Source organism: Narcine bancroftii, chromosome 2, assembly GCF_036971445.1.
Source record: "Narcine bancroftii isolate sNarBan1 chromosome 2, sNarBan1.hap1, whole genome shotgun sequence".
Lineage (NCBI taxonomy): Eukaryota > Metazoa > Chordata > Chondrichthyes > Torpediniformes > Narcinidae > Narcine > Narcine bancroftii.
In genome coordinates this window covers 92,351,546-92,365,867 of record NC_091470.1, presented here as the reverse complement: position 1 = coordinate 92,365,867, position 14,322 = coordinate 92,351,546, and the positions used below count along the sequence as shown (strand labels likewise).

At 40.5% G+C, this 14,322-nt stretch overlaps 1 protein-coding gene and 1 long non-coding RNA gene across 5 annotated transcripts in view; one reads left to right on the top strand and one right to left on the bottom strand.

The window, feature by feature from the left end:
* Nucleotides 1-14,322, top strand: part of LOC138753900 (F-box/WD repeat-containing protein 1A) — a 66,413-nt gene that overhangs the window by 32,854 nt on the left and 19,237 nt on the right. For all 4 annotated transcript variants that reach the window (XR_011351502.1, XM_069917439.1, XM_069917438.1 and 1 more), the window contains 5 exons: nucleotides 1,719-1,905; nucleotides 6,040-6,136; nucleotides 7,192-7,329; nucleotides 7,835-7,953; nucleotides 9,021-9,270. Coding sequence is in view for 3 of the 4 variants with exons in the window: in XM_069917439.1 (XP_069773540.1) it covers nucleotides 1,719-1,905; nucleotides 6,040-6,136; nucleotides 7,192-7,329; nucleotides 7,835-7,953; nucleotides 9,021-9,270 (791 nt within the window). In the remaining variant the exon portion in view is untranslated. The remainder of the gene's footprint in view (nucleotides 1-1,718; nucleotides 1,906-6,039; nucleotides 6,137-7,191; nucleotides 7,330-7,834; nucleotides 7,954-9,020; nucleotides 9,271-14,322) is intronic.
* LOC138753902 (uncharacterized) lies at nucleotides 631-10,947 on the bottom strand. Its single transcript, XR_011351503.1, has 3 exons — nucleotides 10,787-10,947; nucleotides 6,770-6,827; nucleotides 631-1,366 (listed from the first exon to the last, which is right to left on the bottom strand). It is a non-coding gene; the product is annotated as an uncharacterized lncRNA (long non-coding RNA).

Below are 14,322 nucleotides of genomic sequence, written 5' to 3'. Positions count from 1 at the left end.
AGTGAGGTTGAGATAGTAATTTGAGTGTAATGGTCATGATTCTCAAAGTCAGTGAACCTTTTCTCCAATTAATAAGTCTAAAATAGCTGCGTATTCTTCACGTGATTCGCATGAATCTTCCTGTTCATCAATGACCTTTGCTAACTGAGGAAAATGTTCATTCGAAATTTCCTTTTGAAGAAGAAGAGTTTTGAAAAAAGATAACTTTTTTTCAAAATACTTGGATTTTTTGCCACATATACATAGACTTAGTCTTACCTTGCAAAGAAATATTTAAGTAATTTTGCTTTGACATGATATCACACAGAAATGCAGCATTTCTATAGAAATCTTCTTTCAATAATTCACTTTTTTGATTCTCTTCATAAAATTTAATTATCTGTTCTCGCAAAGATAAAATCTTTTGCTAACACCTGTCCTTGCGATAGCCAGCTCACCTTAGAATGATACGGCCAATCCACACTGAATACCTTATCGTCCAACCTTAGCATGTTATGAAACTGACGATGCCGTGTTGCATTTGCACGAATATAGTTAACAATATTTATAATTTGTTGCAAAGTGCCACTTAAGAGTGTAGATTTAGCACAGAGATTTTGCTGATGTAAGAGACAATGAAAAGAAATGAGAGCATCTGGATCTGATAATACCTTTTTTATCTGTGCAATGAACCCTTCATGTTTTCCTGTCATGGAAGGTGCACCGTCTGTACATACACTCACTACATTATTCAAATTCACGACATTTATCTTGAAAGATTGTGAAGATATCTATACCATAAGAGTGCCCAAAGCCAGTAACTCTTCATAGCAAATAAAATCATCTGTTATGGCCCGAATGAAGTATAAAACCTGCGTAGAGTCAGTAGTATCAGTTGATTCATCCAAAGCGATTGGAAAAATATACATTTTCCTTTTGGATTATTGTGTGAAGTTGTTCTGTTATGTTGAGGGATAATTCATGCTGCCAATCAGTTATGGTTCTCCTTGAAAGAGGCAGTTGTTTGTACTTGAAACATTAACGGGGTCTTCGACAATGCATTCTTATGCAATCTATATTATAAGTTGCTTCAGTGACATTATTTCCGGGTTTTACCACTGCTTGAAATAACTGTCTTTGCTTTTGTTTTTCATCTTTTAATTTCTGCAATGCAACCTTTCACGCCACTCCGTCTAATCTGAAATATTTGTGGTCTTTATGAATGGCATAATGCTGATGAGCATTAAATTTCTTCAGTGTTGATAATGCAGTATCACAAAGCAAGCAAATTTTTAGCAGACACAATATAATATTGCAGTTCCCAATCCTTATTAAAACCTTTGTTTTCTTCCTTCAGCGTTCTCTTGGTCTTCTTTCCCATGATGGGCTGTTAAGCAAACAGAATTTAAAAAAATAATCAAATAAACCGCAAATACGGTCAGATCGTATTTGGCGCCAGTCAGGCGGTAATGGCGCCAGTCAGGCAGGAAGGATTATTTTGTTGAATTTTCTTTTATTCTTTAGTATTTTACATATGTTCATTTAAATGGTAAAATAAAAATAATAAAAGAACAAAAACATATTAAAAAAATAAAAGATGTGTCCTAAAATTTTGATTCATTCGAAAGGCCACACATGATGGCCGAGAAGGCAGCAGGTTCCCCACCTCTGGGACATACTAGTTCTGAAACTCTGAATATTAACAACTCTATTGTAATTATCTTCACTTATCTCTTTAGCCCGTGGTCTGGATCACATTGCAGAGAACATCCTCTCATTTCTGGATGCCCGATCGCTGTGTGCCGCGGAACTGGTGTGTAAAGAATGGTACCGTGTCATCTCCGATGGGATGCTCTGGAAGAAATTGATGGAGAGGATGGTGCGCACAGACACCCTCTGGAAGGGGCTTTCAGAGCGGAGGGGATGGTAAGGTTTACTTGTGTGCTCACATAAACCCTGTGGACAATACCACTGCCAAATAGTACCTTGAACTGTTCCAGTTATGGGTGCTATTATCTTGAGCTGAGGTGGGCATGGTGTTGGACGCCATTTATTTCCTCTCCCAGTTACAAGTCTAGGCAGAACAGCAAGCATCGCAGGTAGAAACAAAACAGTGGAATATCCTGCTAGTGTCCAGTGGCCAACCATTTAAATGTCAGGGTCACACTCCCACGCTCACATGTCTGTCCATGGCCTTATGTACTTTCCCACCCTGACGAACCACAGATTGGAGGAACAACACCTTATTTTCCATTTGGACACCCTCCAGTCTCATGGTATGAACATTCACTTTAATGCTTTACATTAAACCTCTTGCCTTTTCATTCCCCTCCCCCTTTTCCTGTCTTTCCAATTCTTTCATCCATCCAGCCCAGCCATTTCTCCTCCCCTGCATTCCTGCTGTCCTCTCCCTCTTTTCTCCACCTATCTTCTCCTGCCTTTGCCACACATACCCCCTTTCCCCCGCCCCCGCTCTTTTGTTCAGATGCTTGCCGGCATTTTCTCATACTTTGATGAAGGGCTATTTATCTTTGCTTTTGCTACATAAAGGACACTGTTTGACCTGCTGAGCTTCTCCAGCATGTTGTGTTTTTACTGCTTTCTTCAAGATGCCATTTGTGTGTTGGGTCCAGAGAAGATCCTCTGAGCAGGTGGCTCCCAAGGAGTTAAATTTTCTCAGCTGAATCATAAACATCTGGTTTTCCCTACCTGAAGTCAACAATCAGCTCCTTAGATTTGGTGACACTGAATGCAAGGTTGTTGTTTGTGCTAACCTGACTGTTTGTTTGCCTCACTTCCCTGGATTCAGTCTCAGTTTCCTAAGTTAATTTTATCTCTCTGTATTGCACATTCAGTTTGGTTACATTTCTTTATTTATTTCTATGTGTACATATCTTCTTGAGTACAGTTTTTTGCACTACCAATAAAATGGTAATTCTGCCTTCTCCGCAGGGAAAAGAATCTCGGGGTTGTATGTGATGTCATTTGAGCTCTCACAATAAATCTGAACATTGAACTTCGAAACCCATGCTAAGATCTCCCCCATCTCTTCTGACTCTGTACATAGCCGTTCACACTAATGTACAAGAGGACCAATTTTGTCCTTGCGATTCTTTATCTGCAGAAGTCCGTACAATTTTCTTTCACTTTGTCTGCCAAAGCAACCCCGTGTCTTATCTTTCTTCATTTCCATCTTAAGTTTGTACACATCAAGTACTTAATTTGCTTGTTGCCTATACCAGCTGTACACTTCTCTATGCCTTTACCTGATCCTCAATATTCCTCTTAAACCAAGGTTCCTTATGCCTGTTAAATTTGCCTTTAGTTCTTTCAGAAACTCACAAACTCTGCACTCGCAAAATTTCACCTTTAAAGGCCTTCCATCCACCAAGCTTATCCTTGCCAGAAAACAACTTCTCCCAATCGATGCTTTCTAGATCCTTTATCATTTCTTCAAAATTGGCCTTTCTCCAATTTAGAATTTCAACCTGAGGACCATACCCTATCCTTAATTTATCTTGAAACTAATGGCATTATGATTACTGAACCCAAAGTGTTCCCTTACACATACTTCTGTCACTTGTCCTACCTTGTTTCCTATTACACTCTCTCTAGTTGGTACCTCGATATATTGATTTAGAAAACTTTCCTGAACACCTTTGACATGGATACCTGTATTAAATCATTTGAACAAAGATGAAGTGCAGGCTTGAAATGACTTGAAGTTCTCGCCATGGTTGGGAGATCAGAGGTGCTGATAACTTTTCAATGACTTAAAAGTTGTGAAAGAGAACACTGATCACTGTTGTTTATCCAACCAGCAGCATTGTCCACATTTAAATATTACAGAAATGAATCTCTGATTGTGGGAGTGACCTTGTCTGTTGAGATAGCACCTCTTCAGCACATGGCAAGACCCCGCAGTGAGACAAATGACCAGTTCATCTATCCTTTTGTGAGTATTGATTGTTAGAGGACATATAAGACAGGATGTTGGGAGTGGTGCTCTGATTCTGATTTTGGCACAGGGTACTTTAGTACAAGAAAAATGAGATGTTATTTGGACTGGTGCAGTAGGAGGTGATCCAGAGTTTGGGTTAGTCAGACAGTAAAGGCAGATTTATCTACATTTGGGAATCTTAGCCTTGATCAATATGTATTCTTCTCGCATGCCCATTGACATCCCTGATTCTTCTACCACCCACTCACACTCGGGGATAACCTACCAACCATCATGTCTTGAGGATGAATGAGGAAACCAGAGCACCCAGTATGTATTAAAAGAAAACATTTGGGAGAGAAAGCAAACTCCACACACCAGAATCTGGCTAACTGGGACTGTAAGATAGCTGCATTACATGCAGTACATTATGTCTTGTGTACAGGAACAGGTCAGTGGCTGGGGGCAAGTTCCTCAGCTTCTGAAACTCCAGTGCCTTTTCACTATTATCAGGGTACGACAAAAGAACATGGTGAAAAATTCTCCATTTGCCCAGGAGAGGGCAGCTCCAATAACTTGAAGCCTAACACCACCAAGGAAAGGTTTATTGCATGAAACATACAGTATTCTCAATGCAATTTTAATTATCTGCTTAAAGTGACAAAAGAAAATCATTATACTCCCACTATACTCACTGTACATGCATTACTTTGTAGCCAAATACCATTCCAACTTCAGATACAAATGTGTGGGTGATACCACCATTGTTGGCCGGAGCTTGAACAATGACACAATGGAACATAATAGGGAGGCAGAGGGACTAGTGACTTCGTACAAGTCAATAACTTCTCCCTCTGTGTCTGCAAAACCAAGGAGTTGGTCACTGACTTATGGAAGAGAAGTGGAGCTCACTGATCAGACCATATCAATGATTCTGAGGTGATGATAATGTCTAGCTTTTAGTCCTTGCATAAATATTCCAACAACCTGACCTGGTTCACCCACAACCTGTCAGGATGCATCAATACATGATACAGGAAATCTGCCAAAGACAACAAGAACTGCAGAGAGCTCTGAACACAGCTCAGATCATTACATAAACACACCTTCCCTCTCCATCATTTCCATCCATACTTCCCACTGCCTCTGAAAAGCAGCCTGGAAAGGACACATCCCACCCCAGCCATACTCCCTTCACCCTCCTCAATGGGAAGAAGATTCATGACCGAGATCACACACCACCAGGTTCAACTGACTGAGTGCTTCATCAGGTATGAAGTAAGGGATCAGGCCCAAAATGTCGACAGCCTATTGTTTTCCATGATTGATAGCACGCTGCTGAGTTCCTCCAGAACTTTGTGTGCACCCATACACCCTAGAATCTGCAGGCTTCTTGTTTACCTCCACTAAGTTCAAATTTTCCTGCTACTCTCAGATTGTTGAATGTGCCTCACACTAGTAAAATAATGTTGCCCTTCCTCTATTCTAACTGATCTCTCTCTAACTGTTCTTTGTTTTATCTGTTGTTCTTGTTAGCTTTGTGACAATAAACCTCAGCTGAAAGCCTCTTGCTTGTTGGAAATTTGTTTCCTGGTCCCACTTCTGCATGTGGCAGTTTAACCCATGGCATCAAATGTTTGCATGAATTTGAACATGGTTGTACATAAATGATGTGAGAATTTGCAGCAAGTTCCGGAGCACCAAATAATGTGCAGAATCCTGGGGTTTAGCTGAAGTATGTCTGCCTTTTGGTGCCAACTCTAGACTCAGTTTAAAGGTCTCAAATACTGCAGGTTATTGACAATACTGATTGTCAGATCTCGGAAGCTAAATAAGCACAGGCCTGGTCAGTAACTGGGGGGGAGACCACCTCGGGACACCAGGTGCTGTCGGTTGCTGTGAGGGGTGCTGTACAAAGTTGTGACTCTTACGGTAGACAAAAGTTAAAGAATTTCATGTATGTTACATTCTAAATGTTGTATTACGTGACAACAATGGAACCTTTACTTTTACCTAAAATGTTCCCAATGTGATTACCCTCCCTGCCATTGGGTTCTGAGTGGTGATGCTAAAATTTATGTACAATTCCACTGACGCTAAAGAACTTTTTTTATCTACAGGATCCAGTATCTGTTCAAAAACAAACCCTCCGATGGTATTTTGCCTCCAGATTCCTTCTACAGATCTCTATACCCCCAGATCATACAAGATATAGAGGTAAGGGATGTAATTTCTTCGGCAGGCACACTGATTGCTTAGGGTAAACATTATTGCAGGAAACATTGCTAATTAAATACATCTCAAGAAAAACGCACCCAGATTGCTCACAGCAAGCACAAACGTCACCAAGATACAATCCAGACAATAGCTGTGATGAATGTTGTCCAGAAAACTGCCGACTGAAATGGTTTCTCAGGATGGTCACATCCACCTGACCAAGGGCTTCATTTAACATCTTGTCTGAAATGTGACCCTTCCAGCACTACGACACACAGTTCTGCATTGGACATGAGCTTGGGTTAGAATTTTTTTATGTTTAGACATCCAGCACGGAAACAGGCCCTTTCAGCCCAGGAGCCCTTGCCGCCCCAATTAGACCCAATTTACCTACAACCCTGGTACATTTTTTGAATGGAAGGAGGAAACCACATCACCTGGCAGAAACCCACACAGGCATGGGAAGAATGTACAAACTCATTACAAACAGTGCAGGATTCCTACCCTGGTCCCTGTTGCTGGCCCTGTCACAGTGTTGTGCTAACTGAACCGCCCTCTAGGTGATGCATGGTTCTAGGGTGTGACAACTCTGGAGTCATTCAATTTGTAGAATATTACTTTACAGTAACTTGCCTCTCGTGTACCAGTGCATCCTTTGTTCTCTCTTCACAAGAAGTTGGCAGACAGATAGCTGAAAGTTAAAGAGAAAGAATTCCTTTGTTAAATATGTTGCTTTCTTTCAATGAATCAGCAAATTCTTCTCAACTGTATAATCTCTCCTGAGGAAAGAGCAATGTGGGTGATCGAAGAGCTGCAGATGCCGAAAATCTGAATTGCACATAGGTAAAGCAGGTCAGTGTCAGTGGAAAGACATTTCAGGTCATTGGCATCTCATTGAAACTGAAAAATTTGAGGTGTAACAGGTTTTCACAATTTTGGGGATGGGGTAAGATTAATGAAAACCTTAGAGTGGAAATTTGGTCGAAATCAATGCGGACACAAAGTGAATGGTTATAGTATGTTAAGAAATACAAAAGCACTGTTTGTTTTTCCAGACTATTGAATCTAACTGGAGGTGTGGACATCACGGTTTACAGCGGATTCACTGCCACAGTGAAACTAGCAAAGGAGTCTATTGTTTACAGTATGATGACCAGAAAATCATCAGTGGGCTGCGTGACAACACCATCAAGGTAGGTGGAAGGAATCAGGAAAACTGATGTTATACACTGATAGATGGTTGGTGTGATTTGTTTTGTACTAATGCTGGACATGCACAGTTTGCAGTGAGTTGGCTGACTCCCAGCGACCAATGCATGGTCTATACTGAGTTTGCCAATTTTCAGGATTGCCTTTATGAACAAAATCAGTTTCAGTTTCAGAAGGAGACCTTTCAGTTAAAGGAAGCTAATTAACCTGTATATGCTCTGGCGACAGTGAAAGATTGGCTCCAATTGTGACCTACAAGGATAGAGAGTCCTTGGCTGAGGGAGAGGCAATGGGGCCTTTGGTTACTGTGGAAAGTCAAGATTGTGGGATTAGTAACTGGGTAAAAGCGCTGAGCCTGATATTGGTAGTCAGGGTGCCTGGGATTGACACAAGGGGAATTATTTTTAGAATGAGGGTGGAAAGATAAGAAACGACAATGCTCAGTTGCATTAAAATATCCAATGCTTTATTTTATTTCACTCTCCTCAGATATGGGACAAGAACACGTTGGAATGTAAGAACATTCTGACAGGACACACTGGCTCTGTGCTCTGTCTACAGTACGATGACAAAGTCATCATTACTGGATCGTCTGACTCCACAGTACGGTATGTGTGGCTGCTTGTTGGGTTGTGCAATATGGAACCGATACCTCGAGTTCAAGTTTATTATCTGATTGGACAAGTACAACCTGATGAAATAGCATTCTCCGGTCCTCGGTGCAAAACACACAGACTCAAACTAGACATTACACGCATACAGACAAAGAATATGTTCAGAGGACAAATATACATATATAAAAATAAATACATTTTTTGTAAATATGAGAATCTCGGATGGTTAGTGTGAATAGTTCGTTTGCTCATTCAGCATTCTCACTGACAATGAGAAAAAGCTGTTTCTCAACCTGGTGCTGGCTCTGATACTCCCGTATCTTTCCCGATGGCAGTGGTTGAAAGATGCTGTGTGCAATGTGGTAGGGGTCCTCAATGCCCTCGCAGATCCTGTTAGATCATGTCGATGGCGAGGAGAGAGACCCCAGTGATCCTTTCAGTCACTCTCATGGTCCTGTGAATTGACCTCTAACCTAGTGCTCTACAGCAACCATACCGCACTGTGATGCAGCCGGCCAGGATGATCTCAATAAAGCTCCTGTAGAAGGTCGTCACAATGGTGGCCAGTAGCCTTGCCCGCTTCAGTCTCCTCAGGAAGTGCAGTCACTGTTACGCCTTCCTGATAGGTGAAGAGATGTTGTGTGTCCATGATTGGTCACTAGTTAAGTGGATTCCAAGGAACTTGGTGGTCTCTACTCTCTCCACAACCGATGTGTAGTGGAGGGTGCTCATTCCTGGTTCTCCTGAAGTCCACAATCATCTCCTGATATATCTCACCCTGGGCTGTGTAAGGATTGTGAACTGTTCCCCTCCCTTATGGGTCAGAGGGAGTACAGCCAGGAAATGGCATGAGGAGATCAATCTCATCTCCAAGAGTTGAAAGTCCAAGTATTTAACCTAGCAGAGCTCTGACATTAGGGGCCTTGAAATTAATGACTATCCCATCTTTTCACTCTTTTCCTCTTCTCTCTTTTTCCTTCTCTTACTATCACAATCTTGTTGCTCTTTCTCATTCTGCTCAGTGATAATCAATAAAGTTGGGCCTTGTTTGACCTTTGCAGGGTTTGGGAAGTGAACACTGGGGAAATGTTGAATACTTTGATCCATCATTGTGAGGCTGTGCTGCACCTCCGCTTCACGAACGGAATGATGGTCACGTGCTCCAAGGACCGCTCGATAGCTGTGTGGGACATGAGCACATCCACAGACATCACCCTGCGCCGTGTCCTGGTTGGCCACAGGGCAGCTGTTAATGTGGTTGATTTTGATGATAAGTACATCGTGTCTGCTTCTGGAGACAGGACCATCAAAGTAAGATCAGTTCCTGCTCTTTGATCTTCCTCTGTTCCCTTCTCTATCTATTTGTTTTGTGTTGTGTTTGTTGCAAGACAGATGTAGCTATTGCAGTTAGACCAGTCTGGGAACTGTTGGGAGATTTCCTGAGCACAGTAAAACCCTGGTTGATGGGTCCATTATTGTCATGTAATACTACATTAAGAAGGTAACGTACATGAAATCCTTTAACTTTTTTTCTTCCGTAATGTAGACAGAGTCGCCACTTTGTCCAGCGCCCCTCACAGAAACCTACAGCACCTGGTGTTCCCAGGCGGTCTCCCCTCCAAGTACTGACCAGGCTTGAGCCTGCTTAGCTTCTGAGATCAAACAATCTCATGAGTATTCAGGCCATTAGATGCTGGATACGTGAATTTTCCTGTTGCTTGAGATTGCATGTTGTGTGGATTGGCAAACTAACGGCGAGGCATGCCAATTTTAAACATATATTTTTTACCTATTTATTTTTGTCAATTTATTTGCCGATTGCTTGAAGCTTCCAGTTGCTTTAATTCTCAGATACCAGGGGTTTTACTGTAGTTTTAAAATTTTTGTGATTATGTGTACAACATTTCTGATGGATTTTTAAATTTAGAATTTATTTTTATAGCTTGAATTTAAATCCACCAGATGACTATTAAATTTTAAATAACATTTAGGCATACAGCACGGTAACAGGCCCATAATTCCCACAAGCCCGTGGCCGCCCCATTATACCCGAATAACCTACAACTCCAGTACGTTTTGAATGGTGAGAGGAAACAGATGTGCCTGGAGGAAACCCACGCAGACATGGGGAGAAGGTGCCAAATCCTGACAGATAGGGCCAGATTTGAACCCCAGTCGCTGGCACTGCAGCAGTGTTGCATTAACCACTGTGCTAACCATGCCACCAAAGTGGTGGACTAATGATATTAAACCCATCAAACCAATGCTGCCTTTCATAGCAATGCCTTTCCTTTTACATATTTTCCTATTCTGTATCATGCCCATTAAATTGACCTGATTCTCAATCACTCACCAAGTCCAAGTAATAAACGTTATCCAGTGAACCGACCAACCCATGGGACTCAGATGTGAAAGGAATAGAGCATCTGGGAAAACCGATACAGCCACTGGGAGAATGTGCAAATTCTGTTTGGGTGGTGCCCAAGGGCAAGGTCAAACCCAATCACTGGAAGTAGCAGCACTGCGTACTGCGTCACCCAAACCCATATTCTCTAATGTTAATCCAGGCCTCAGGACCTCTAATTTGTAAACTAACCAGGGTGCTGTTGCATCCCATTCTCGTACTGTCCTGAAGATATCGATGTACTATGTTCAGCTCAATCCAATCTCCTTTATCTGGATATCATCAGAGAGAGGCATTCAGTGCAGAACAAAACCTTTGGCTCCAAATGCCAACAGTCCTTTTAAACAGCGTTTGGTCCAGATCCATTGAAACTTTTCCTATCTGTAACTCTGTCCAAAAGTGTTTTGAACTTCACAATCGTACCTGCTTCTAAAGCTTCCTCTGGCCGCTCATTCCAGAGACATACTGTCCACTGAGTGGAAAACGTTGCCCCTCGTGGAACAAGACTAAGATAAGAGGACGTTCTGATCTGAAGCCAGTTCATCTGGCTTGCAATCTTGTGAGGCTTCCCTGCGCATCCAAAAACTAAATTTGCATATCTCTGTAGGATAGACCGATTTGTAAGCAAATTATAACTTTTGTTATAATGCATCACATTATCACTTTGTGACAGCATGGTCCCAGGTGTCAATCAAGCCTATCTCATATGGTTTAGTCCAGCTGACTCATGCTGCCCAACGTGGACTCCAGAGGAGTCTTATTAAAGGGGCGCCACAGTGATTCTTTCTTTCATTTGAAACTGGAACCTAGGTCTCCATTCATGTCAATAAGTCGACTAAAGAAGAGAGCAATGATGAGTAATTGTTTGGTAAAGTTCAAAGGATATTGCTTAAAGCTGGGATTCTGAGGTCCATACACACCCGCAAGCAGTTAATTCACCATGAAGTATGTCTGAAGTACTTCAAATAAATAGATGAGGAATTTTGTGACATGTTCATGACAACAAATTCTGATTTTGGGTTTTACACCCCAAAGAATTTTGAAACTAATAGTTCAAGTTTATTATAATTATCCAATTGTATAGGTACAACTGGACAAAACAGCATTCTTCATCCTCAGTGTAAAAACATACATAGAGATGACACACACATTTATATGCAGTACTGTTATGAGCCCAGAGGACCACAAAACCCAGCAGCAATAGATATTCACCAAGACAAATGGGTACTTAAACAAGAGTTGCTTTTATTTATCTTTAAATAGGAAAATAGAATCAAGCTTTAACATCACTAACTTACTTAACCTAACTTAACTCCCTTCTAATTCTAAGCACATGTGTGTGTGTATAAGTTCAGAAAAATTATTTGTTTCACAGTCCAATCTCACTTCTCATTCCTCCAAGTTCACTGGTTCCAGGCAATTCTTATACTGTGCACAGAATTTAACATTTATAAAGTTCACCGGGCTTTTTTGCATGAAAGGTAAATGGTTACTGCTCAAGAAGGGTCTTGATGGTTTTCAGAGAGATTTGTTGTTCCAGGACCTCCACAACTGATGTATTTTCATCAGTCACGCCAGTGTCCTGCTGACGAAACTTGCCCCTTCTGGGTTCTCCAGATGATAACCTCTTTCTTTCAGGTCCCCACAGAGTTCCTTTTTGTTTCACATATTGCAAGTGAAACATTAGACTGCATGAAAAACAAGGGCTTTGACCAGGCCATCTTCCAAATGGGCTTTTCAGCTTGTCCTGTACTAGTCCCAGCTACTTCTGCTGGCTGTGACACTGTGTGTGTGTGTGTGTGTGTGTGTGTGTGTGTGTGTGTGTGTGTGTGTGTGTGTGTGTGTGTGTGTGTGTGTGTGTGTGTGTCTCTCTCTCAGAGAGAAAGCCTGTTTGACTCTCTCTGTTTGCAAAACCACATGACCTTACAACAGCAAGCTCTCTTCCAGACAGCATCGGCTCCAGCATGCTCTTTCATAGTTGCCTTTGGTACACAACAATCCAATAGTGAAGTCTCTTGAGCATTTTTCACAGCTCTTGGAAAAGCTGTGTAGCTGATATGTCTAGCAGGGGCAGAGCTCCAGTATTTCAAATAAGATCTATTTTAAAGTGTTTGTATGTGGCCTACTCTAACAAACCTTTTCCAATTTATCTCCCAAAAACATCTATATACTCTGTCACATCTTCGCCCTTTAAAAGAATTTAACTCTTGAGTTAAAATTCAGTTATACCTTAACTGTCTTTAAAATCGCTAACAAAACACAATATATAACATGTCGTAATAAAGTAAACCAATGTTGAGAATATTTCTATACACGATTAATTTTAACATCTTCACAAACAATCTGCTATCATATTATTTGTACCTCTGATATGATTAATTTGCAGATTATATTATAATATTAAACTCTAGTTTAACAATCTTCTGTTTTTATTCTTCATTTTATTCAAAAACACCAGAGGATTGTGGTCAGTAAATATTACAGTTGGTTCTTGAGAGGTATCAGAATTCCGCAGTGCAAATATGATAGACAGCAGTTCTTTTTCAATAGTGGAACAGTTCCTTTGATGAACATTGAATTTTTTTTGAAAAGAAGGCAACTGGATGGTCAATTTCTTTATGTTTTTGCAATAAAACTGCACCTGCTGCTCCCTCACAGACATGCTCCGCTAAAGAAAATAGTTTGTCAAAATCAGGAGATTTTAACACAGGGCAATGACATAGCATCTCCATTAAATTTTCTAAAGCTGTATGACAAACTTTAGTCCACACAAATTTCTACCCTTTCTTCAAAAGATTGGTTAAAGGAAGAGATACCTCAGCAAAATTTCTGCAAAATTTCCTATAATATCCTGCCATTCCTAAGAACCTTCTCTCTGCTTTCTTGTCATTTGGAATAGGAAACTCAGAAATTGCATTCACCTTAGCTTAAATAGGTGCAACTTTGCCATGACCCAAGTATATTACAGTGGCATTTTCAAATTGAGTTTTTGCTAAATTAACAGTTAAGTTTGCTTTAGATAATCTTGCAATTTGTCCAATTCCCTTAGATGTTCTTCCCATGTGTAACTTTTAGTGACCAATCATCTATATGCGTTAACCCTTGGATTACCGAATTAATCATCCTTTGGAATGTTGCAGGGGTATTTTTCATGCCAAAAGGTAACACATTATACTCATATAAACCGGATAGAGTTACAAAAGCCAAAATATTCTTTCCTCTCTCAGTTAAAGGCACACACCAGTAACCCTTCAACAAATCCAACTTAATAAGAAATTTATCTTTCCAAATTTTATCAATACAGTCATCTATTCTCAGAATAGGATAAGCATCTGTTTTAGTTACTGAATTAACTTTCCTGTAATCTGTACAGAACCTAACAGTTCCATCTGGTTTCGGTACCAGAATACAAGGAGAACCCCAATCTCAGTTTGAAGGTCTAATAATATCATTTATCAACATATATTCCACCTCCTGATCCATGATTTAACTCTTCTGAATGTTTATTCAATATGGGTGTTGTTTTATGGGATTTGCTTCTCCCACATCTACATCATGGTAAATCACTGATATCCTTTTTGGAACATCAGGGAACAAATATGTATACTTCAAAATTAATTCCTTCAACTGCATCTGCTCTTGTGACTCAAGATGGTCTAACTTTTCCTCCAAATTTTCCAAAATTGCTAAGTTAGACAGTCACACAGGAACCATGGTTTCTTTAGGGTTACCCTCACAAGATTCTGTTTCCATAATCTTATGATCTATAACTTCCCTGACAACAGCTAACACCTCTGATACAGATTGTTCTCCACTACCCTTATCCTCATAATAAGGTTTCAACATATTTATGTGACAAACCTGAGTTTTATTCCTTCGATCTGGAGTGTTAACAACATAGTTAACATCATTCAATTTTGATTTAACTGTGTATGGACCAGAAAATCTAGCTCTCAAAG